A 24295-nucleotide genomic window follows, 5' to 3' on the forward strand; every position below is an offset into this window, starting at 1 on the left:
TTGCACCCATTTTTAATTACCTTGTTGTTGCTACTGTCTGTTTATTGCTTCATTTTCACTTCTCTTGAGCCGAGGGTCTTTCGGAAACAACCTCTCTACCGTCATAAGGTAGGGGTAAGGTCTGCATACACTTTACCCTCCCCAGACTCACTTGTGGGATTTCACTGGGTTTCTTGTTGTTGTTGTTGCTCAGGGATAAGTACAAGGAGTACAGAGGGGAATGGAGCACACCAGAATTATCAAGCCCATAGATAAAAGGCTTGTTGATGTGGATGTGAATGTGAATGCTAAGCAACTGGGAAGAATTTGCTATACTATACTGTAGCATTTCGTAAGCCCCAATAATTTGGGATTGGAATTTAGTTGATTGATTGATGGATTGAGTAGCATTTATGCAAAAATATTTAATTCAAGGGAAAACACATACAACAGTTTAGATTCACGTAGTTTATAGATTTGAATCTTTTTTCCAACTGAGGTGAAATGAATTTTTTTTTAATAATAATAAATCCACTAATTCCAGCTCTGAAACTCCAAGGGCAATGGTGTTGCCCCTCTATTCTTCTCCACTTAAATATCAGACTAGGTTCACTAATAGGATCCGAATCATGACATGCACCGACCACATATCCCTCATTTTATTACCTCTACTTCTGAACCTGGGGCATAATGTATCTAACACCGTTAAGATATCTCAAATAGGAGACAGATAAATGGGATGATGAAACTAAAAGTATCCACAGTCTGATTAAGAGGGTGTTTGGCTAAGCTTATAAGCCGGTCAAACTAGCTTATAAGCACTTTTCGGCTTATCTACGCATTTGGTAAAGTTAAAAGTGCTTATAAGTCAAAAATAAGCCAAAAGCCATAAGCTGGTCACCCCTAGCTTATGAATTTTTAGCTTATAAGCACTTTAAGTTTGACCAAGATTTTTACTATTTTATCCTTAAAATATTCCTTTTTAGAACAAAACTCCTACATTGATACTCACTGCCTCAGGTATTTTTTCAACCTAACCCCCCTCTCCCCCCTTCCCCCTTCAAGTTTGCAATTCTCATTGACTATATAAAATAAGCAAATTCTCTATTCCTTTGCATTTTTTTATCTATGTGATTGTATATTAATCTTTGAATTGTATGTAATAAATGAGGACAGCAAATTTTTGGTGTATTGCTTTTTAAGTGTTGTGGTGACGAAGACAGTATTTGTTTCTCTTCAATATTTTGTCCTATTTAGATTTATTTTTATTGAGAAAATTTTGTCAATTTATTAATTATTATAACTTATTATTATATGCTTATCATAAAATAAATTATATTTATCATAAATATTATCTTATCTAAGCACAGTTGTATTTAAAATAAAATGACAAATAGGATATTTTGTATTTGAATCGATTAGGAATCTAAAATTTTGAAGAAATTATGCCCTTATAAGTGTAAACAGTTCTAAGGTTATTTAAGTCATTTTAATAGAAAAAGAGCTTATCAGCACTTTTTAATCAAATACTGCAGCAACTTATTATCAATTTCAGCACTTATATCCAAACACGTAACTGCTTATTTATTAAATCAGTTTCAGCACTTAAAAGTGCTTTTCAGCACATAATGCTTATCAGCTACTTCAAATCAGCTAATCCAAACGGCCTCTAAATAAAGTAAGAAATGTTAATATTACATTAAGTTCATGAATAATACCTCGCACTGGCTATTTCGCATACTCTCCGGATCTCAAAATTCACCATCCCTCCATTGGATTATCCAAAACCCAATAAAAAGATGTTATGTTACACTTTAATTGTCTTATCTGAATGAATGAACACCCAAAAGCAACAAATTCAATTGAGTAATTCGTGCGACATATTCAAGGACAAAAAATGAGTAACACCTTGCAACATGAATGAGCGAGAATGGGTACCGCTTCTATTTCTTACTGCCTTTACATTTTTTTCACTTTACACCTACGCACTTTTTTCTTTAAAAGAAGGTGCCTTTACATAAACACTTTACTCATGCAAATGGGTCTACCTTGGTGTATGCTATGATTAAATATCACCATTAATTATTTGGTCACTGCAATGCATAAACAAGAGAGTGATTAAAGTGCTTACAGTCAGGTCGAATTTAGCCATGGCAAGATGATTAGATGCAACCAGTCGTTTCAGCTTTAGACTTTCCGCTCGCTTTAAGGATCTTCTCAAGAGAACATATAAGAGTTGTTGAGTGGATAATGAAGTTCCTATACTGGTTACAGGTGAATAGGATGATCCGATAAGCCCCCTCATATTTGAGACTCCAAATTCAGACAACAGCTTGCAAATTGCTGCTAACGTGTAAGCAAGACAACTATCATTATTTTGCTGCATATGAAGAGAGGAGAAATATTAGATCTCCTAGTAAGGGATGTTATAAATTAAATAAAGAGGCAACTCTACAGGGAAAAAGTTATTACAGGCACATCAAGCCTGTTTATGGTTGAAACAAACTGATATCTGGGAGGACCGGATAACCATATTTATTGCTCTCTCCTGGAAAAGAAGTTAAAAACTATCTACCAGTGTTTTGATTAATACAGTGAAAGACAGGCCGAAACCATTGAAGACATTGACACTTCAACCGAGTTCCACTTGTGCCTTTTCATCAGCGGGATTCACATTTTTAGCATTTAAAAACAATTCTGATTGGATTCAGCTGATAGTGAAGAGACATCTCCATTTTCTTGGAGCTCCTTCGCCACTTACTGTTAATCACAGTGCCATTTTGGAGATTTGTAATTTCAGTATCTTTTCAATTTTCTCCATTCAGAGTTTGCACGTTTAGCCGTCAGCTAAGCATGTTATGCAATTTGATAAAAAATGTTAAAACTCCTTCCCAAATGGAGCCTTTTGTTCTGATTTAGATGATTGTTTAAACAACGGTTGAAGTTTGTTGTTTTTACATCAGGAAAAACTGCTAAAAGTTACTTTCAGATATTTAAGAAAATAAAAATGAGGAGTTGCATTGGAAAGTGTAGAGAAAGGATCTATGTAACTTTTGTATGTAACTTTTGTTACAATATAAGATGTGACGGAAATTTCTAGGATACTGAAATAAGTTGCAGAGAGACCAAGGATGAAAATAGACGTAGTATTTTTTATGTATAGTATATGTAGATCTTGATTTTTTATTTTGGCAAACAATAATTGCGCTAATTTCCCCGGTATCCAATTATGAAAAGGTTCAATGGGCATCAATTAAATAGCAGTGTTCATTCATCATCTTGTACAGACACCCCATGCAAGAAAATATTGCAAAACCAATCATTTGTCAACTAGTTGGTGACAAGAAAAAGTATTTGTTCATAATCCTATAACACAAAATAATGAAAAATGCCTAAAGAAGGAATGCAGGAAATTCAATGGTCTCCAAACTACTCATCAAAAGATTGCGAGATAATTGGGACTGCTATGATGATATACTTCTTTAACATAGGAAAGGTGGTATACATCAATTGCATTTTTAACTCCTTGTTAGGAAAACTCTTTGACACAAAATAGACAATACAACTAAACTAGACCAAGATTAGGGACTTGCTTTAACTGAGTTAACTTCAAGTAAATTATGGGTTCTTCTGTCCTAAGTCAGGTCACTCAATATCATGTTTCCTTTACAGAAGCAAATGCTCTACCCAGCAATTGTACCACTTGAGAAGAAACAAAACTTGAAACTGGTGATAGCTAACTGTGAAAATATGGCACATCAAAGGAGAGCTTTTTGTCCCAGATAAATTTGTAATTACCAGAAAGAAGAGAAAGAAGATTCTATCAAAGAGCATGAACAGCCGAAATAGCAAAAGATCCATGTAAAACAAGCAAACAGGTTTCCCCATGAGCACTATGCGGCAAGAAACCAATTACAAAATAGTCAAAAAAAATCTTATAGAAAACTGTTGAGTTTGTCTCACATCGGTTGTGGGATGAGGATTTAGTCTCCTTATGTGAACTTGGACAATCCTCACCTCATGAGCTAGTTTTTGGGGTTGAGTTAGGCCAAAGGTCCATTTATTATCAAAAACAAATGACGGGAAAGGTATGTGCACAGAATAATTATATGACTCCCCAAAGAATAGTTGGCCCAAAAGTACTCCCTCCATCCCAATCTGTGTGATACGCCTCCATTTTTGCAATGTCCAAAATGGTTGATTCACTTGTACAAATAATAATATTATCAACACTCTCGTTCTTTGATAGTTCTAATCATTTCAAATAGTCATATTCAGACAATCACAATATACATTTCACATCATGCAAACTTATCAATTAATGATAATAATTCTACTCCTACTAATATAATAACAAGTCAATTACAATATTAAACTCCATGGTCATTCATGCTATATTCAACAAAAAGAGATGGAAGAAGTATTATGCTTGACTTGAGGTGTCGATGGTAATTGAGTGGCTGAGTAAAAGTTAATTTTATATGGGTCCAGCCGCTTCGAGTTTCTTCCCCTTAAAGCACCATTAACTGACTTTATTTCCCTCCTTAAACTAGAGATAAACATAGCAAGACAGAAGAAGGAGCTCAACCAACCAAGCCTTCACTTTTGACTTGCTAACTATTGCTAGAAGTGATCAAAAAAGCAAATTTTTTAAGCATTTTATCAACATTAGCTGTATCATCGCAAATGCATATGTTGATAGCCATTATAAGATCATGTGGTTTTAATCTTGGTTGCCTTTCATCTGAAAATTTTCTCAATATGACACATCTGTATCAACGCAGGTGAACAAACAATATTATATGCCACTTCAGTGCAAAAAGGAATAAAAGATAATAATATATAAGAGAAGGGAAGCCATAGTCGAAAAAAAGGAAGGAACAAATATGGCCACCTGTTGAGACACACGAACAGCTTCTGTCAACACCTGAAAATATCAAGCAAATAGTTGTTATGCCAAAGTGGAACAGCAAAGATCCTAAGACCACTCCTACGCCCACCCTCACCTTCAGCCCACCAATAAGGGGGGCATGACCTACATCAAAATCAATAAAGTATGAAAAACATAACATGGACAATGAAGGTAGGAAATGACGTTGAATATGCCTACCTCCAAAGCTTGCTTTGGGTGCCCAAAATGAAAATGCATCATTCCCAAGCATAATAAAGCAACTTCGTATCTCCCAAAGCTATTGCAACCGGTTGAAGAAGAAGGTATAAAATCACATCCTTCCGTCCCTGCACTTTGGTAAAAATATTTCTCAGATCTATTTGCAAGGTTTTAGAGTCAAGTGAATATGTGTCTAGATTTATATCTGTCTGAATTCATCGTACTTGAGTAAGGATAATCTGGTACTATTGCAGTGTATTATGTATTTTATTAAGGAATATTTACTTATCTTACTAGTATGGAGATTGATTATTTACCATATTGTACGCAGCATAAGACTCCTTTATTAGGAGCACTTCTTTACAAGCTGTTTTAGAAAATCGAGTTAATGAGAAGTTTTCCTTATTTTCACATGGTACCATAGCCTCTACAATCTTGCTAGAGATTCAAATAACTTAAGCTACTGGCGGGCTGCGCTGGACAATATGTGTTGCCCCACGGCCATTGTTCTTCTTCTCTTCTTCCTTGTATCCAACACCACTCCTCTCTTCGACAACCGGCACCGTTACTTTCTGGATGACCGTCCAGGCGATGCTCTTCTCTATAACAATTATTGAGGTGATGCTCCTCTCTTTAGGATCATTCATGGTGATCATCCTGATGGCATGACCGATCACACCGATAGATGCTACTAACTTCTATGCTATCAGTGCCCTCCTATAAACCTTGAATTATTTGTCATTGTTCTGCAATTTAAGTTAGGTTGATAATGTCTTGGAAATTTACAACACCATATCCTTTTTACATGGTTGAGAATAAATTCCTTTTTCTATGGCGGGTGGATTCACTGTGTACTCTCAAACTCTTCAATTACATAGTAGTGCAAGAAGCACTTTCTTTCATTGTGTACTTACCAATGACTTTTCGGAGGAAAGGACTCTAGCGCCGCTTTTTTGTAATTGTGCACTATCCCAGCGAGATTTCAACGTCAAATTTCTGTTATTCCAATATAAGCAAACTCGAGTTGGTCTCTCCACTTTGACTTTTGAGTTTGAGGCTGTCCGTTAGAAACTTAGAATGTCAAGTCTAAATTCATACACGTCCTCATTGTACTTGAACAAAGAACATCTTATAGAATATTATATAGAATACTGTAGGATAATCTTTATTTTGACTACGGAATATTTACTTACCTTATTAGCATAGAGAAGTATGTAGCCTAAGACCCCCATATAAGGAACATCTCTTGTAAATAGTTAAGAAAAATTAAGTTAATGAGAAATTTTTCTTAATTTCACACTAGTAATAATGATCATGACACATTAACCCACCCCCAAGCCCCGCAATTTACTCTCTGTTCCTTTTTTTTTTGAAACCAGGGTGTCCGAGCTAACTTATGCACACCTCGACTAATTTCATGGGATACTTGCCACCTTCCACCAACAACAGGTATCGGGTAATTCTATCCACCAAAACTTGGACAGATTGGAAAATATCTCATCGGTTTTCTCTCCTCTGCTTGGATTTGAACCTGAGACCCCATGGTTCTCACCACTTCACTGATCACTAGGCCAACCGTCCTTAAATTAACATTGCTTCAATGAGCTATGGGACAATTCTTACTTTTCAATAGATTTAGGACACAACATCTTTTTTTAATAAGGTAAATTGTATTAATCAAAAGGGCGAGAACTCCCGTATACAGGAAGTATACCAAAAAGTAGAGAAATTACATCAGAACATGATTCTCTACAAAAGACGCCCAATCCTCTATACAAGTAGGGGCTACATGAGTGCACCAAAAAGCAATCAAAGATAAAAGACTATTTTAAGATGTGAAAAAGGAGACTCAATCCCCTCAAAAGCTCTCCTATTTCTCTCCCCCCAAACTATCCACATGAGAGCTAACGGGGCGAATTTACACGCCTTTTGCTTTCTTTTTCTATGGAAACTGGCCCAGCTATATAACATTTCCTTTACAGTGCTTGGCATCACCCATTGAACACCAAAAAGGTTCAGGATCGCCCTCCACAAAGCCGAGGACACAGGGCAATGCAACAAAAGATGATCAACTTCTTCCCCTGAGCTTTTACACATATAGCACCAACTAACAAGTGTAATTCCTCTCTTTCGCAGATTCTCAGCAGTCAAAATCACTCCCCTCGCCGCTAGCCATGCAAAAAAGCACACCTTCGTGGGCGCCTTAGGAATCCAGATCGAGGAGTATGGAAAAGAGGCCTCCTCTCTCACCAACATACTTTGGTAAAAGGACTTTACGGTGAACAAACCATCGCCACGCAAACCCCATCTCCAAGAATCACAAGATGGATGGGGCCTGCCTTGCCCATATAGCAGTGTCAATAAATCTTGGAGCTCCGCAATCTCCCAATCTTGCATGTTCCTTCTAAATGAGAGGTCCCATACTACCCCCCCCTTCATGCTCCTTACGAATCTGTTGGACCATCAGTTCCTCCTGGTTTGAACTCTGAAGACGTGGAGGAAGGAGACCCTCAGAGCACACCACCTATGATTCCAAAAGCTAATTCTCCTTCCATCTCCCACCCTGTAAGTGATATTGCCACTGAAGGATTCCCAATTCTTCATGATGCTCCTCCACATGCCATACCCGAAAGGTGTTGTGATTGCCTTGGTCCTCCAACCCCCTCCCGTGGAATCGTACTTTTCCACTATGACCTCCCTCCATAGAGCATGCTCTTCTACCTCGAATCTCCACAGCTATTTCCCCAACAAAGCTCTGTTGAATACCCTAAGATCTTTTACTCCAAGTCCATCCCACTTCTTTGGGGAAGTGACTGTCTGCCAATTCACTAGATGATACTTTCTAGTTCCATCCGCCGCATCCCAAAGAAAATTCCTTTGAAGCCGCTACAGTTTTTCTGTGATGCTCACAGGAGCTTGCAACAGGGACAAGTAATAGGTGGGCATACTCGATAAAGTGCTTTTAATAAGCACTTCCTTTCCGCCTTTTGACAAGTACAGTTTATGCCAGCCTGCTAATCTTTTTTCAACCCTTTCGATCACTGAATTCCAAACTGTAGTATCCTTATGCGAAGCGCCCAATGGGAGACCCAGGTAAGTAGTGGGAAGGGAGCCCACCTTACATCTGAGAACATAAGACAAAGCATCTATAAAAACCTTCTAGAATTTTATGGGTTGCTTAATTATACCTCAAACTTTATGTTTGTCAACATAACTTCTAGTCATTGCTTTTACAAAAAACTTATTGATCCTAGGAGTATTGATGGAAGAGGCCCAAATTAAGCAGAGGTGGCAGTCGTACTTTCATAGACTTCTGAATGAAGAGGGGGACAGAAACATCGTGTTAGGGGAGTTAATGCATTCCGAGAGTCACCAAGACTTTAGGTACTGTAGGCGTATTAAAGTGGAGGAGGTCGCGGGAGCAATGTGTAAGATGAGTCGGGGCAAAGCGATCGGACCAGACGAGATTCCAATTGTATTTTGGAGGTATGTGGGTAAAACAGGCTTGGAGTGGCTGACTGAGCTGTTTAATGTTATTTTCAAGATGAAGAGGATGCCAGATGAGTGGAGGTGGAGTACGATGATTCTGTTGTACAATAACAAAGGGGATATCCAGAATTGTAACAACTATAGGGGTATAAAGTTACTAAGTCATACTATGAAAAGTTGGGAGAGGGGGGTGGAAGGGAGGGTAAGGAGGGCGGTGTCTATATCAGAAAACCAGTTCGGGTTCATGCCTGGTCGCTCTACTACAGAAGCTATCCATCTTATCAGGAGGTTGGTGGAACAATACAGAGATAGGAAGAGGGATTTGCACATGGTGTTCATTGATCTGGAGAAGGCGTATGCCAATGTCCCTAAGGACGCTCTTTGGAGATGCCTGGAGGTGAAAGGTGTGTCGGTAGCTTATATTAGGGCGATAAAGGATTTATATGATGGAGCTAAGGCTCGGGTTAGGGCTATGGGGGGTGATTCAGAGCCCTTTCCAGTAGTTATGGGGTTACACCAAGGATCTGCGCTCAGCCCGTTCTTATTTGCCCTAGTAATGGACGCATTGACACACCATATTCAAGGGGAGGTGCCATGGTGTATGTTGTTTGCTGATGATATAGTTCTGATTGATGAGACGAGAGGCGGCGTTAATGAAAGACTGGAGGTATGGAGGCAGGTCCTGGAGTCTAAAGGTTTCAAGTTGAGTAGGACCAAGACGGAATATTTGGAGTGCAAGTTCAGCGATGTATCGGGGGAAGCAGACGGGGAGGTGAGGCTTGACTCGCAAGTCATCCCTAAGAGAGAGAGTTTTTCAAGTACCTAGGGTCTATTATCTAAGGAGATGGGAAGATCGACGGGGATGTCACGCACCGTATCGGGGTGGGATGGATGAAATGGAGGTTAGCGTCCGGAGTCCTGTGTGACAAGAAGGTGCCACTGAAACTTAAAGGTAAGTTCTATAGAGCGGTGATTAGACCGGCCATGCTGTATAGGGCTGAGTGTTGGCCAGTCAAGAATTCTCATATCCAGATAATGAAAGTAGCCGAAATGAGGATGTTGAGATGGATGTGCAGGCACACTAGGCTGGATAAGATTAGGAATGAAGATATTCGGGAGAAGGTGGGCGCGGCTCCCATAGACGACAAGATGCGGGAAGCGAGGCTTAGATGGTTCGGACATGTGCGGAGGAGGAGCCTAGATGCCCCGGTTAGGAGGTGTGAACGGTTGGCTTTGGCAGGTACAAGGAGAGGTAGAGGGCGGCCTAAGAAATATTGGGGGCGAGTTGATAAGGCGAGACATGGGGCAACTTCAGATTTCCGAGGACATGGCCCTGGATAGGGAGGTGAGGAGGTCGAGCATTAGGGTTGTAGGTTAGGGGGTAGTTGAGCATTTTTCTTCGTTGTTCTAGCTAGTCTGATAGTGTTTTATATAGGACTGCTAGCGGTTATTGTTCCATCACACTTTCTATTTTTTGTTTATTATTTTTTTACTTTTATTTTATAGTTTATTTTCAATTTTTATTACTGCCATAACTATTGTCCTTCCCACTTATTTGTTGTCACTTACGGTGCTGATCTCATTTGTATGTTTTCTGTTGTTGCTACAGATCTTTTGTTGTTGAGCCGAGGGTCTCTCGGAAACAACCTCTCTACCCTCACGGGTAGGGGTAAGGTCTGCGTACACTCTACCCTCCCCAGACCCCACTAGTGGGATTATTACTGGATTGTTGTTGTTATTGATCTTAGGAATCGACCATTTAACTTGAAGATAGAACCAAATCCTCATTGCCCCAAGGCCTTATTAGTCCAGGTTCATAAGCACGATAAGATCATCATTGATGATACGATTGTCAGGTAGAAATTAGCTTGCTCGGTCATAGTCTAATCACGGGGACGCCCATAGAATTGCAAGGGTAATCCCCAAGCTCACATTATGGTTGCCTAGAATAAGTAAACAGAATATCATTCCTCAAACCACATGGCTAGTATTTCCTGGCAGATTGCTGGTGTCTTTGAGTAAACTGTTACCGGCTAACTAATGCTTTATACTACACTGAGCATCATCCAAAGATTCTGCGAGTTGTTATTAATGCAAACATGAAGGACGTTTGAAATGTAGATACAACATAATAGACGATACAAGTATACCTGTAATCAAAATACCGGTGGATATTTTCTAGAGAAGTATGATAGTCCTGATGATAAAGGCTATTCAAGTAACGCAAGAAGTGAACCTTCATAAAAGCAGAAAAAGTTACTTTCGAGACAGATAATACAAATTCAACTCAAATCCCCTAAACACATCACTCCATAGTATCTTACGCGATGTAACTCTGGAGCTAGTTTAAGAAGGTCCTTCAATACAGACTCAAAAGCATTGAGAGTGAAGGAGCTTCCCTGCCTGAAAGAGAAGATAAATTATTTACTTAAGAATCTAGACAAACATATGCTGACATAAGTATTCGATAAAACTTCAGTCACCTTTCAATTGTATCAGCTTGCTCCAAGAGATAACCTTGTATTTGCCAATTTGTACGTAAGAAAGCTCCAGTCTGAGAATCAACACAATCCGATGCATCACAAGAAGAAGATGCGCATGTGCTAACTTCTCTTGGCTTAGTGATTCTTTTGATTTGTGGTCCAGGAGAAGAATAATGATCTGCAACCCATGACTAACATTAAGCACTAAAAAAGCATAAGTATCGTTTATCTAGGCTTATTCATTTCCAAGTATTTCAGTAAGCAAGAACCAAAGACAGTTCAAAGCTGAATAAGATACCCGGATTACTGAGCAGACATCAACACATCACATCTTAGGAAGGTAAATAAGACCACTACAGCAATCAGTAAAGGTCGGTATAGTCACTACAGCTTCTGTTAATTTTACTTCCTGGAATTTCCTTAATATTTTCTAATGCATAAGAGGAAAATGCCCATATATCCTTTATACTTCTGTTGATAGTCTTCAAAATAAGTTATTCGTCTACAAAATCATCATGTCTTAGGCAGGTAAGCAAGTCTACTACAGCAATCAGTAAGGGTCTATAATAGCTGCTGCAGCTTTTGTTCGTGTTATTTTTCAGAATTCCCTTAATGGGAAACTCCCGTAGTTTGTATACTTACTGACCAAGCTTCTGAATATGTTACTCATCTACACAGAAAAAGGACGCAAAACTACGAGATCTCATGAAGCTTGGTATCCAACTGGATCTGGATTTCATAGAATGTGAACTAAATTCAACATGAGAATATCATCTGAAATTAGAATCCTGGTTTTGTTCGTCGTTCACACAGTAAATCTGAATAGTGCTTTAAATTGCGTACTACCTATTTGATGCACTAAAATCCTTGTTCATGTTGGAATAACTACAAAGAATGATTATCCTTCCTACAAATAGCTAGAAAATACAGTTGGAAGAAGCATAACTCTACTCTTTCTTTTGGAACACAAAGCCCTTTCTCATGAAGTGATAATAGCAGCATCCTCAACTGAATGATTGCACGTAAATTTTGCACCATACAGGAATCGATCTTTCCCAATGCACACAAACATGATTTTACTTCTACAAATATACCAAAGAAAAATACCTTCAATAGATCTAACTAGAGCTTTAGGTGCATGATTGTGGAAGGAAAGCTTTTCATCAACCACATTTCTTGCTTCGATTTCTTTGTTGATTTTCTCAACAACAAAATTCTCCAAATCCATGTTCTCATAGTGCTTTGGTGCGTCAGTATAGCTATCAGAATCGTTAAAATGTGATAACTCATAAGGAGGATAAGCTGAGAGAGATTCCTTGCAATATGTTGCTACATTTGTCAAAAGATGACAGACAGCCTACACAGAAAACAGTCCAGAGATAATGTTTATCAACCTTTTATTGAGTGGATTTACCCTATGCATGATCCAAGCAAAAATAAATCGCAATATCAAGTCAAATTGGAAAAGTAAAATCAAAATCCAAATTGTTCAATAATACGATGACTGCACAAGAAGAATAACACTTAAGACTCATGCATTGAACTTTATGCTTCATCGGTGCCATTGTCTTGACAAAGCCAAGTCCTTCTAACAAGATAATGAATAGTTCAATAGTACCTCAAATGACAATAGATTAAACGCAAGTAAGCAACGACGAGCAAAGACTCCAAGATTGCTGCTAGGATCCAAAATGATTTGATCGTCATCCATGACATTTGAATCAGAACCCCCAAGTATGCCTATTCATAATAATAACATAAATGATAAAACTTCGTAAATAAAAAGCTAAGCAGGTTACAAACTTAGATTAATAATAAGTTCCATTACCACGCAAATCAATAAAAAAGTTAAACAAATCGTCAGGTGAGGCTAAAGATGATAGCTTTCCAGCTAAATGGTCGCTCAACCAATGCTTCAGTACGCCTCCAATTTCATTCAGCTGTGAGATGAGTTCATCCAGCTTTGGCTCAAAAATATCCTCAGAAGACTGTTCCAGGAAAAAAGACAAATTTACTCTGTTCAAACAGCATTCTCTACACTGTGGTTGGAGATTTAGACCGCCAACCAATTTGCCCACAAAATCATTGATATATAGTCCTAACTCCTAAATGACTAATAAAATTCAAATCAGCATAATGCATACCAAACACCATAGAAAAAGTTTCAGGTACCCTTTTTTTCTGGAAATGAAGAAAATTAGGCTCAAATCAGAAATTCTAACCCTATCAACATAAATCCAGTTCTAATACAGTAAAAAGCAGCAAAAAATGCCAACCTCTAGGGGCTATTTGATTTGGTTCTTTTATCTGATTACATCACTAGATCGGATAGTGAAAAAAATCAGTGAATAGTTATCATATAAACAAAACCACTTTTTCATAAACTTAATTACAGTTAAACTGCTTGCTGAATAACTAAATATTTTAATAAGCATGATATATTATCTAAAGCAGTAAGAAATAACTAAATTTTTATTATTTCAGAAGTTCCTTTTACCGGATTTAACCAGCATCAATTTTCACCGAAGCAGTTTCACAGTCAAAATCAGTGCTTAGTGTTGTACAGTTAAAAAAACACTTTCAGCAGATAATTAACTACGATTGAAACTGAAAAATTTCTAATCGACTCTCTAATAATCACTCAGAATTTGACAGTTAGGGAGAGATAAAAGAAAAAATTACCTTAGTGAGAGATAATAAGAAGGAGGCGAGAAGATTGTGTTGGGAGACAGAAGAGAAAGGGAAAGGGACAGAGGTTTGGGAGGGAGTAGCATAGACTTGAATGAGAATGCAAATTGAGAGCTTGTGTGGTGTTATCGTAAATGCTCCCGGCGCCGCCTTCGATATCCCTGCCATTGCCGTTGCGGTTGCGGCGGACTTGGTGTGAGCGCGCCGATGGAGGGCTATTCTAATTCTAATTTTGAAATTTGAACTTTTGGTGGTTCTTCAAACAAACAAAAAAGAAGAAAGATGTACGCTCGTAATAATGTGTATTGTACGAAGCTCTTTGATGATTGTACGTTCAGTTTGGTTCTATTCATTATCCTTTCCATTCAAATACTGTTTCCCCTCCCCGCCCCCGCCCCCAATGAGAGTGCCCTTGAGTTGCTTATAGTTGTATACATGTCACAATCTTAGCAAGAGGAAATTTTGTGTACTTAATATAATATTTTAGGGAATTTTACATCTCATGAATATTCAACTTAAACTCAAACAATTGCTAGCCTAAAAATATAGTTTCTTATTGATTTTTCTCTTGAAATTCGCATCACAAGTTCTCCCTTTAATTTATATAATAGTTTTTAGTAGGGAACTTTATATATCTGTGCAATTATTAAAAATATATGTTATAAATAAGTGAATGTATATGAACGTTCATTTAATCTATTTATACATTCTATTTAACATACTACTTCGATAGATGTACCTATCAAGTCCTGGGAAGTATTTAGTAAACTTTGGGTGTATCTTGTGTACTATAAATATGACATTCTTTGTCCATGGAAGAACACATAAGAAACGCACTCGAATAAGATGATGTAACAACCCGGCCGGTTGTTTTGAGTATTTTAGCCCCCCGATCCCCTATTTATTGCCTCCTCCATGTTATATTGTGGTTACGTAACTTGCCGGGGTATTTGGTTTTGGTTTCGGGAGAGTTTCAGAGTGAATTGGGACACATAGTCCCTAAGTCGGAGGTTTAAGTTGTAAGAGCTGACGGTAGTTTGACTTTTATGTAGACGACTCCGGAATGAAGTTTTGACGATTCCATTAGTTCCGTATGGTGATTTTAGGCTAAGGAGCGTGTCCGGATGTTGATTTGGAGGTCCGTAGGTCGTTTCAGCGATAATTGGCTAAAGTTGGAAATTTAAAGGTTTGGAAGATTGGGAAGTTTGACCGGGAGTTGACTTTATTGATATCAGGGTCGGATTCCGATTCCGGAAGTTGGAATAGGCCCATCGTGTCATTTATGACTTGTGTGCAAAATTTGAAGTCAATCGGAGTTGTCATGGTATGAACCAGCATTGGTTTTAGAATTCGAAAGTTCATAGTTTCATAGGCTTGAATTTGGGTCGCAATTAGTAGAATCGATGTTGTTTGATGTTATTTTTGGCCTCGAGTAGGTCCGTTATGTATTTTGAAACTTGTTGGTATATTCGGACAGGGTCCCGGGGGACCCGGGTGTGAAACGAATTGAATCTGGATCAAAATTGGGCTTGTGAGATTTCTAAGGCACTGCTCCTTCTCGTGCAATCACACCTGCGCATTTAGGGCCGCAGGTGAGGCGCCGCAGGAGTGGCCCTCGAGCCGCAGAAGCGTGTTTTATCATGGCTAGCTGGGACAGCAGGTGCGGTCCATGTTTCGCAAAAGCGGACTCACCGATGCAAGGAATGCATCACAGAAGCGGAGAAGGCCAGGGAGGCCTTGGATCGCAGAAGTGGACAGTGTCCGCTGAAGCGATAAGAGCCGTAGGTGCGAGACTTCTGTTAAGTGAAATCCGCACCTGCGATGGTTTTTCTGCAGGTGAGTCATCGCAGAAGCGACAAAAAGGCCGCAGAAGCGGAAGTCGCTGGGCAGAAAGGTCTTGTTCGAGGGTTTGATTTTCATAATCCACTTTTCGACTTAGAGAGCTCGGTGTCAGGTGATTTTTCAAAAGATTTTCAGGTAAAATATTGGGGTAAGAATTGCTAACTCGATTTTGGTTAAATTACACAAACACAAATCTATTGTTGTTTTTATCATTTAGTTAGTGTAGTGTTTGGAGTTAGAAATTTGGGGGGAAATTGGGGAACTTCTTAGGCTAAACTTTGATTTGGAAGGCGATTTGAGGCCGGATTTCAGTAATTCTTGTATGGTTGGACTCGTTATCGAATGGGTGTTCGGATTTTGTAATTTTGGTTGGGTTCAAAGACGCGAGCCCAGGTTGACTTTTTGAGTTGACTTTTTATTTCTTTGTAAAGATCATAATTTTATTGTTCGAATTAGTTTCCTACAGTTTATATTTATAGTATGAAGTTGTTTTGGCTAGATTCGAGCTGTTCGGAGTTAGATAAATCGAGGGAAAGGCTTAATGGTGGATTGAATTAGCAGGATTTGAGGTAAGTGACTTTCCTAACTTTGTGTGGGGGAATTGCTCCTTTGGATTGGTGTTGTTTGTGATAATTGTGATGTGTGAAAGCCAGTGGCGGATTTAGAGGGTAGCGTGCGGGTTCCCGGGAACCCAGTAGCTTTTGCACGGTCTTTGTATATGTATTAAAAAAATCCATTAAATATCGATAAATATTTAATTGTGAACCCAATTGATAATTTAAAATCGTTATAGTAACCCATAAACTTCAAAGTGTGGATCCGCCTCTGGTGAAAGCCGTGTACACAAGGCGACAAGTGTGTACATGGGCTAAATGTGAAAATTACCGGTTTTAGCTATGTAGATTCCTTTCATGCCTTAATTGAGTTATCCTATCATGTTATATTCGTCATCATTAGTCTATTTTCACATGTTCTATGTGTCTTATATCTTACTTGTTAATTGTTCTACATGTTTAGTTGAAGTTATTGTTTTCTTTATTCCTGTATTCATTATTTAACTGTTGAACTTTTTACTTGAAGTTGTCATTCTTGGAATATCTTGTTGTTGAAAATGGTATTGAGTTACAAAGGCCGTGATTTCTATTGAGGCAAAGTGTTAAGTTGTGCCATATCATTCTGTTGAGTTATTCACTTCCGGTTGTTATTGTTGAGACTTTGTGTACATTGTGGTTGAGCCGTGGGCTCCTTATTGTGAAAATACTATTATTGTTGATTTCTTTTGGCAAGTTGTGATATCGGGCACTTGAGATGCGATTTGTGGTATATTGTGATATTGATACGCATGCGGTGGTATAAGGTTTTGGGGTTGAAACACATGCGGTGAGATAAGGTGGGCTTGATACGCGTGGCTAGTAGGGGAACTACTAGAAGCCATGCGGTGTGATAAGGTGAGCTAAAATGAGGGATGCTATTTCGGGAAAATGATTTTCAAAAACTAAAATGCAAGGCTCCCGCGGTGATATAAGGAAAGCTTGTGAGTTATTCTTGTGACTTTAGACTACGAGGCGGTGCCTCGGTAGTGACTCTTGTTGATATTTCTTTATTGCTGCACTTGTCTTTGGTTGTTTGTTTCTTTAGCGTATTATTTCTTGTTTTCTTCGTGTTGCTCTATTTGCTTTAGTTCCGTGTAGCTAACCTTTATGTGTTATTTGATGTTTTAATTTCATTACTATCATTACTACACTGCCATACTCTTGTACAGTCTTCTTATCTAGTCTAGTAGGGCCTTGACCTGACCTCATCACTACTCTACCGAGGTTAGGTTTGACACTTACTGGGTACTACTGTGGTGTACTCATGCTACGCTTCTGCACATCTTTTTGTACAAATCCAGGTACCTCCTACTAGTCCCGGCATCAATGAGCTGAGTTCGTATTTGGAGACTTCAATGTACACCTGCCGACGTCCGCAAGCCTCAGAGTCCCCTTCTACCTAGATTTCCTTTATTTCATTATCCTTTTATTAGACACTGATGTATAGAGATATTCAGCATCACTTTATAGAGCTTGTGACTTGTATTTCACCGGGTTTTGGGAGTTGTATATGTTGAGTTGCAGATTCTATTTTATATAGTTGTTGAAATTTTTGAGACCTTAAATTATTGCGTTAGTCGTTTCTACATGAATTCTAGGATTACCTAGTCTTAGAGACTAGGTGCCGTCATGACATCCTACGGAGGGAGAATTGGGGTCGTGATAAGTTGGTATCAGAGCTCTAGGTTCATAGGTGTTACGAGTCACAAAAAGGTTTAGTAGAGTCTCGCGGATCGGTGCGGAGACGTCTGTACTTATCTTCGGGAGGCTATGGAACTATTAGGAAAAGGCTTCACTTCTTTTCGTGCGAAATTGTTGAATTCTAAATTCCAAATCTCTGCATTTCTATTCTCTCACTGATGGTGGGGAAACGCATAGCTGGATCAGATGATATTCTACCCGTATCCCATGCTAGAGCCGCGAGAGACCGGGGCCGGGGTAGAGGCCGAGGACGGGCACGTGGTGCATCCAGAGCACCGACCCGAGCTGATACAGAGGAGCCACCAGTAGTTCCAGTTGGAGGACATGCATCTGATGCGCCTGTTAGTGCCCCAGCAATTCAAGAGACCCTCGCCTAGTTTTTGAGCATATTTGGCACTCTGCTCAAGCAGGGTTGATCCCACTTGCTCCTGCCACATCTTAGGCCAGGGGAGGAGCACAGACTCCCGCTTAAGGGAGCTGCTTTTAGCGTTAGAGGATGCCCAGGGTTTTATTGAGGAGTGCCACCGTATCCTCCATACTATGGGTATTGTGGAGTCGAGTGGGGTTACTTTCACTATGTTCCAGCTTGGTGGCGAACGTATGAGTTGGGTAGTCCGGCTGAGGCAGCTTTGCTCACTTGGGCTTAGTTCTTAGATATGTTCGTGAGGGAGTTTGTTCCCCAAAGTCTTAGGGATGCATGACGCGCAGAGTTTGAGCAGCTGCGCCAGGGTGCTATGACCGTATTGGATTATGTAGTCCGACAGAGTGATTTGTCCATGCATGCACCAGCCATGGTTGCTACTGTTAGAGAGCGAGTTCATCGATTTATCGAGGGGCTCAACCCTGGTATCAGATTCAGCATGGCCTAAGAGTTGGAGATGGACATCCCATACCAGCAGGTAGTGGAAATCGCTAGGAGATTGTAGGGTATGTGGGCCAGGGAAAGAGAGGAGAGGGAGGCCAAGAGGCCTCGGGATTCTAGCACCTATAGTGGTGCATGTGCCCCAATTGTAGCCTGTCATGGTAGGGGCTATGTGAGCCGCCCTGTTCATTCAGCACTTCCAGCTTTCAACAGTATTCCGGCCACTCCCAGGCCACAGGTTCCCCATTATGCACCGCCATTGTCTAGTGCACCTCCTGCACGGGGTACTTTCAGCGGGCAATCCAACCGACCACGTCCGAGCCAATTCCAACAGCCATGTCCTCCGAGAGCTTGTTTTGAGTATGGTGACACTCGTCATATGGTGAGGAATTACCCCAGACTCAGGAGGGGTGCACCTCCATAGACAACTCAGGCCCCACGTATTCCACAGGTTCCTCAGGCTTCTTAGACCATAGTTACCGCACTAGTTGCCACTTGATGTTTGGCCAAAATGCTATGCTTTTAATACATTACTTGCCCTGTATTTTATTACCTTAGTGGTTAATTGTGCGATGTTTAAGCTAAATTATGTTGTTTTATGTGTAGGATCATCGGAAGACAAAGACAAGTGAAAGTTGCACAAAAAGAGGACAAAAATACGAGAAAAGAGCACAAAAGCATGAAGTACCCAAGCCTGGCTACTGGCCAAGCATAGGCAGCTCTATAGCAAGCTTGACTGTGCTACAGGCCAAGCATAGCCAGCGCTATAGCTAGCTTGACCGCTCTACAGGCCAGGCATAGCCAGCTCTATAGCCAGGCTGACCGCGCTATAAGCCTGGCCTCGCGAGGTCTATAAACCGATGATCAAAAGTGCGTGAATTAAAAGATTCCGACCTGGATTTTGAACTCAAGGACCTCGAACCCTATCCTTTAAGTTCTCCCTAAACATGTCTAAGGAGGAAGGACGTTTTTGAGATGGAGGACATTTTTGAGAGGGGATTCGGCCTAAGGAGGCAAGAACACACTAGGAGCAAGGCGGAGAATTCTTCTACGAGTTTTTCACTTCCTTCTTTCTATTTTCATTATTGGTTATGAATTCTAGTATTGTAGTTTTGCATACTATTACGAATAGCTAATTTGTTATCTAGGGTTTTGATGGAACCTTTCGTAGGATAAATTCTTGTGATGTTTTTATATAATTGAGCCGTTGGATTCTCTACCTATTCAACTACGTGTTTATTGCTGTTGATTGAATGGCCATCAATTGACTGTGCCTATTTAGTGTGTACTGCTCAAGAGAGAGTACGCATTTAGGTAGTTGTTGAATAAAATCACTCCTAACATATGTGAGAGATTAATACGGAGGGTTTAAAGGCGGGATTAGAGATAACAAATCCTTGGTGCGATTGTAGTGAACGGTGAATTATTGTGAGCTAGCTTAGTTAGAGAGAATACGTCTAGTAAATTGTGGTAGTTGCTCGATAGAGAGCTACGACACCCGAAGTACTCACGATCGGTAGAGAATACTTAGGCAAAGTTATAGGACACGTAGCGAGAAGGATTTCGACAATTGGGGAAATCATAACTCTAGACTTCCTTAATCTTTTCTCCAACCCCTAGTATCTTTAGTTGTTAATCTATTACTTTAATTTATTATTTAATTAGTTAAACATAAGAATCTTAATATTTATAACTTAGGAATTGTTCGAGCTTGTCTCCTTAGTGATAGTAAACAGTTATAGCTAAACCTTAGTTCTCTGTGGGATTTGACTCCGAACTCTTAGACCAGATTATATTTGCAATGATTGCTTATCCTTTTAAGGACTAGAGTTGGGTGTGATCACCACTTCACCCTCACAACCAGTTAGAGGTGGAGGTCGGGCAGGTAGAGGTCGCCCTAGAGGGGGAGGACATGCCAGATATTATGCCCTTCCTGCTAGAACGGAGGCGGTTGCATCCGACTTAGTTATCGTACGTATTGTTCCGGTTTGTTATAGAGATGCATCGGTATTGTTTGATCCAGGCTCCATTTATTCCTATGTATCATCTTACTTTGCTCCATATTTGGGTATATCCCGTGATTTTTTGAGTTCTCCTGTCTATGTGTCCATGCTTGTGGGAGATTCCATTATTGTTGACCTTGTGTATCGGTTGTGTTTAGTTGTTCTTGGCAGTTTTGAGACCAGACCCGACCTATTGTTGCTCAGTATTGTAGACTTTGATATTATCTTGGGTATGGACTGGTTGTCGCCATATCATGCTATTTTTTATTGTCACGCCAAGACGGTGATGTTGGCTATGCCAGGTTTATCGCAGTTAGAGTGGAAAGGTACTTTAGATTATGTTCCTAGAAGGGTAGTGTTTTTCCTTAGGGTACATCAGATGGTTGGTAAGGGATGTGATGTGTATCTAGCCTCTGTAAGGGATGTCAGTGTTGATACTCCTACCGTTGAGCCAGTTCCGGTAGTGAGAGTTATCCAAATATATATCTGGCGGATCTTCCGGGCATGCCGCCCGACAGGGATATCAATTTCTATATTGATTTGCTATCGGGTACTCAGCCCATTTCTATTCCACCACATCACATGGCCCTGACATAGTTGAAGGAGTTAAAGGAACAGTTGCAAAAGTTGCTCGATAAGGGCTTCATTCGGCCTAGTGCATCACCTTGGGGTGCTCCGGTCTTGTTTGTAAAGAAGAAGGATGGTTCTATGTGCATGTGTATTGACTGTCGATAGTTGAACACGGTTACAGTGAAGAACATATATCCATAGCCACACATTGATGACCTATTTGATTAGTTACAAGGTGCCACAGTGTCTCAAAGATTGATTTGCGGTCAGACTATCATTAGTTGAAGATTTGGGAGCCGGATATCCTGAAGACTGCCTTCAGGACTTGGTACAGTCATTGCGATTCGCTGTGATGTCATTTGGGCTGACCAATGCCCCAGCAACATTCATGCACTTAATGAATAGTGTATTCCAGAACTATTTTGACTCATTCATCATTGTGTTTATTGACGACATCTTGGTGTACTCCCGGAGCCGGGAGGATCATGAGCAGCACTTGAGGACCGTGCTTCAAACCTTGAGAGAAAAGAAGTTGCATGCAATATTTTCAAAGTGAGAATTCTGGCTTGATTCGGTAGCATTTTTGGGCCATGTGGTGTCTAGTGGGGGGATCAAGGTTGATCCAAAGAAGATTGAAGCAGTGCAGGTTTGGCCCAGACCGTCTTCAACTACTGAGATTCGGAGTTTTCTTGGTTTGGTAGGGTATTACCGTCGATTTGTAGAGGGTTTCTCATCTATTGCTGCACTTATGACCAGATTGACCCAGAAGGTTGCTCCATTTAGGTGGACCGAGGAGTGTGAGGGGAGCTTTCAAAAGCTCAAGACTGCTTTGACTACAACCCCAGTGTTGGTGTTGCCCACGGGTTCGGAGGTCGTACACTGTGTACTGTGATGCGTCGCATATTGGCCTCGACGTGGTATTGATGTAAGACAGTAGGGTTATTGCCTATGCGTCTAGACAGTTGAAGGTGCATGAGAAGAACTATCCTATCCACGAACTTGAGTTAGCAGCTATTGTTTATGCCTTGAAGATTTGGCGGCACTAGTTATACGGTGTCCCTTGTGAGGTTTATACCGACTACCAGAGTCTACAACATCTAATCAAATAGAAGGATTTTAACTTGCGGCAGCGGAGGTGGTTAGATTTGCTTAAGGACAATGATATCACCATTCTATATCATCCCGGGAAGGCCAATATGGTGGCCGATACCTTGAGTCGCAAGGCGGGAGTTTGGGTAACTTAGCATATCTACCAGTAGCGGAGAGGCCATTAGCATTAGATGTTCAAGCCTTGCCCACCAGTTTTTTAGATTGGATGTTTCGGAGCCGAGTCGAGTTTTGGCTTGTGTGGTTTCTCGGTCTTCTCTTTATGATCGTATCAGAGAGTGTCATTATGACGACCCCCATCTGCTTGTCCTCAAGGACACGGTTCAGCGCAGAATGCCAAGGAGGTCACTATTGGGGATGACGGTGTATTACGGATGTAGGGCAGGCTATGTGTGCCCAATGTAGATGGTTTGCGTGATTTGATTCGGGAGACTCATAGTTCGCAGTACTCCATTCATCCAGGTGCCTCCAAGATGTATCATGTCTTGAGGCAACACTATTGGTGGAGGAGAATGAAGAAGGCATAGTGGAGTATTTAGCTCGGTGCCTAAATAGTTAGCAGGTAAAGTATGAGCATCAACAACCAGGTGGATTGATTCAGAGGCTAGAGATTTCAGAGTGGAAGTGGGAGCGATTACTATAGATTTTGTTGTTGGGCTCCCACTGACTTAGAGGAAGGTGGATGCAGTATGGGTGATTGTGGATAGGTTGACCAAATCGGCTAATTTCATTCCAGTGGTGACTACTTATTCTTCATAGCAGCCGGCTCAGGTTTATATTCGCGAGATTGTTAGACTTCATGGCATGCCGGTATCCATCATCTTTCATTGGGGTACGCAGTTTACATCGCAGTTCTGGAGGGCCGTACAATGTGAGTTAGGCACGTCGGTTGAGTTGAGTACAATATTTCACCCTCTGACGGACGGACAGTCCGAGCTCAGATATTAAAGGATATGCTCCATGCATTTATGATGGAGTTTGGGGGTTCTTAGGATCAGTTTTTGCCGCTTGCGGAGTTTGCCCACAACAATATCTACCAGTCGAGCATTCAGATGGCTTCGTATGAGGCCTTATATGGGAGGCGGTGTCGGTCTCTGGTGGGTTGGTTTGAGTCGGGTGAGGCTAGGCTGTTGGGTACAGAATTGGTGCAGGATGCTTTGGAAAAGGTTAAATTGATTCAAGATCGACTTCATAGAGCCCAATCTAGACAGAAGAGTTATGCGGATCGGAAGGTTCGCAATATTGCATTCGTGGTTGGGGAGCGGGTCTTGCTCCGGGTTTCGCCCATGAAAGGTGTTATGAGGTTCGGGAAAAAGGGCAAGTTGAGCCCCACGTATATCTGACCTTTTGAGATTCTTGAGAGGATTGGAGAGGTGGCCTACAGCTAGCACTACCACCTAGTCCAGCTGCAGTTCATCCAATATTCCATGTTTCTATACTCCGAAAGTATCACGGTGATCCGTCTCATGTGTTGGATTTCAGCTCAGTCCAGTTGGACAAGGATTTGTCTTATGTTGAGGAGCCAATGGCCATTTTGAATAGGCAGGTCCGAAAGTGGAGGTCAAAGAACATTGCTTCAGTGAAGGTTCAGTGGAGGGGTCAACTAGCCGAGGAGGCGACTAGTGATACCGAGCATGATATGTGTAGCCGTTATCCTCATCTTTTCACCACTTCATGTATGTCTCTATTCTCGTTCGAGGATGAATATTTGTTTTAAGAGGGGGAGGATGTATTGACCCGGCCGGTCATTTTGAGTATTATATCCCTAATCCCCTATTTATTTCCTCCTCTATGTTATATTGTGGTTACGTAACTTTCTGGGGTGTTTGGTTTTGGTTCCGGGGGAGTTTCGGAGTGAAATGGGACAC

General features: G+C 40.5%; 1 protein-coding gene across 1 annotated transcript in view; it reads right to left on the reverse strand.

Annotated features, from left to right (window-relative positions):
- The window catches only part of LOC109241942 (anaphase-promoting complex subunit 5), a 28555-nt gene extending 14439 nt beyond the window's left edge, over positions 1-14116 (reverse strand). Inside the window, exons 1-10 of the mRNA XM_019408770.1 lie at positions 13744-14116; positions 12890-13049; positions 12680-12801; positions 12169-12418; positions 11062-11239; positions 10903-10981; positions 10729-10814; positions 5090-5222; positions 4874-4906; positions 2111-2359 (exon numbers count right to left, since the gene is read on the reverse strand). Of these exons, the coding sequence (XP_019264315.1) occupies positions 2111-2359; positions 4874-4906; positions 5090-5222; positions 10729-10814; positions 10903-10981; positions 11062-11239; positions 12169-12418; positions 12680-12801; positions 12890-13049; positions 13744-13917 (1464 nt within the window). The 5' untranslated portion in view covers positions 13918-14116. The remainder of the gene's footprint in view (positions 1-2110; positions 2360-4873; positions 4907-5089; positions 5223-10728; positions 10815-10902; positions 10982-11061; positions 11240-12168; positions 12419-12679; positions 12802-12889; positions 13050-13743) is intronic.
- Positions 14117-24295: the final 10179 nt, after the last annotated feature.

Source organism: Nicotiana attenuata, unplaced genomic scaffold, assembly GCF_001879085.1.
Source record: "Nicotiana attenuata strain UT unplaced genomic scaffold, NIATTr2, whole genome shotgun sequence".
Taxonomy (NCBI): Eukaryota; Viridiplantae; Streptophyta; class Magnoliopsida; order Solanales; family Solanaceae; genus Nicotiana; species Nicotiana attenuata.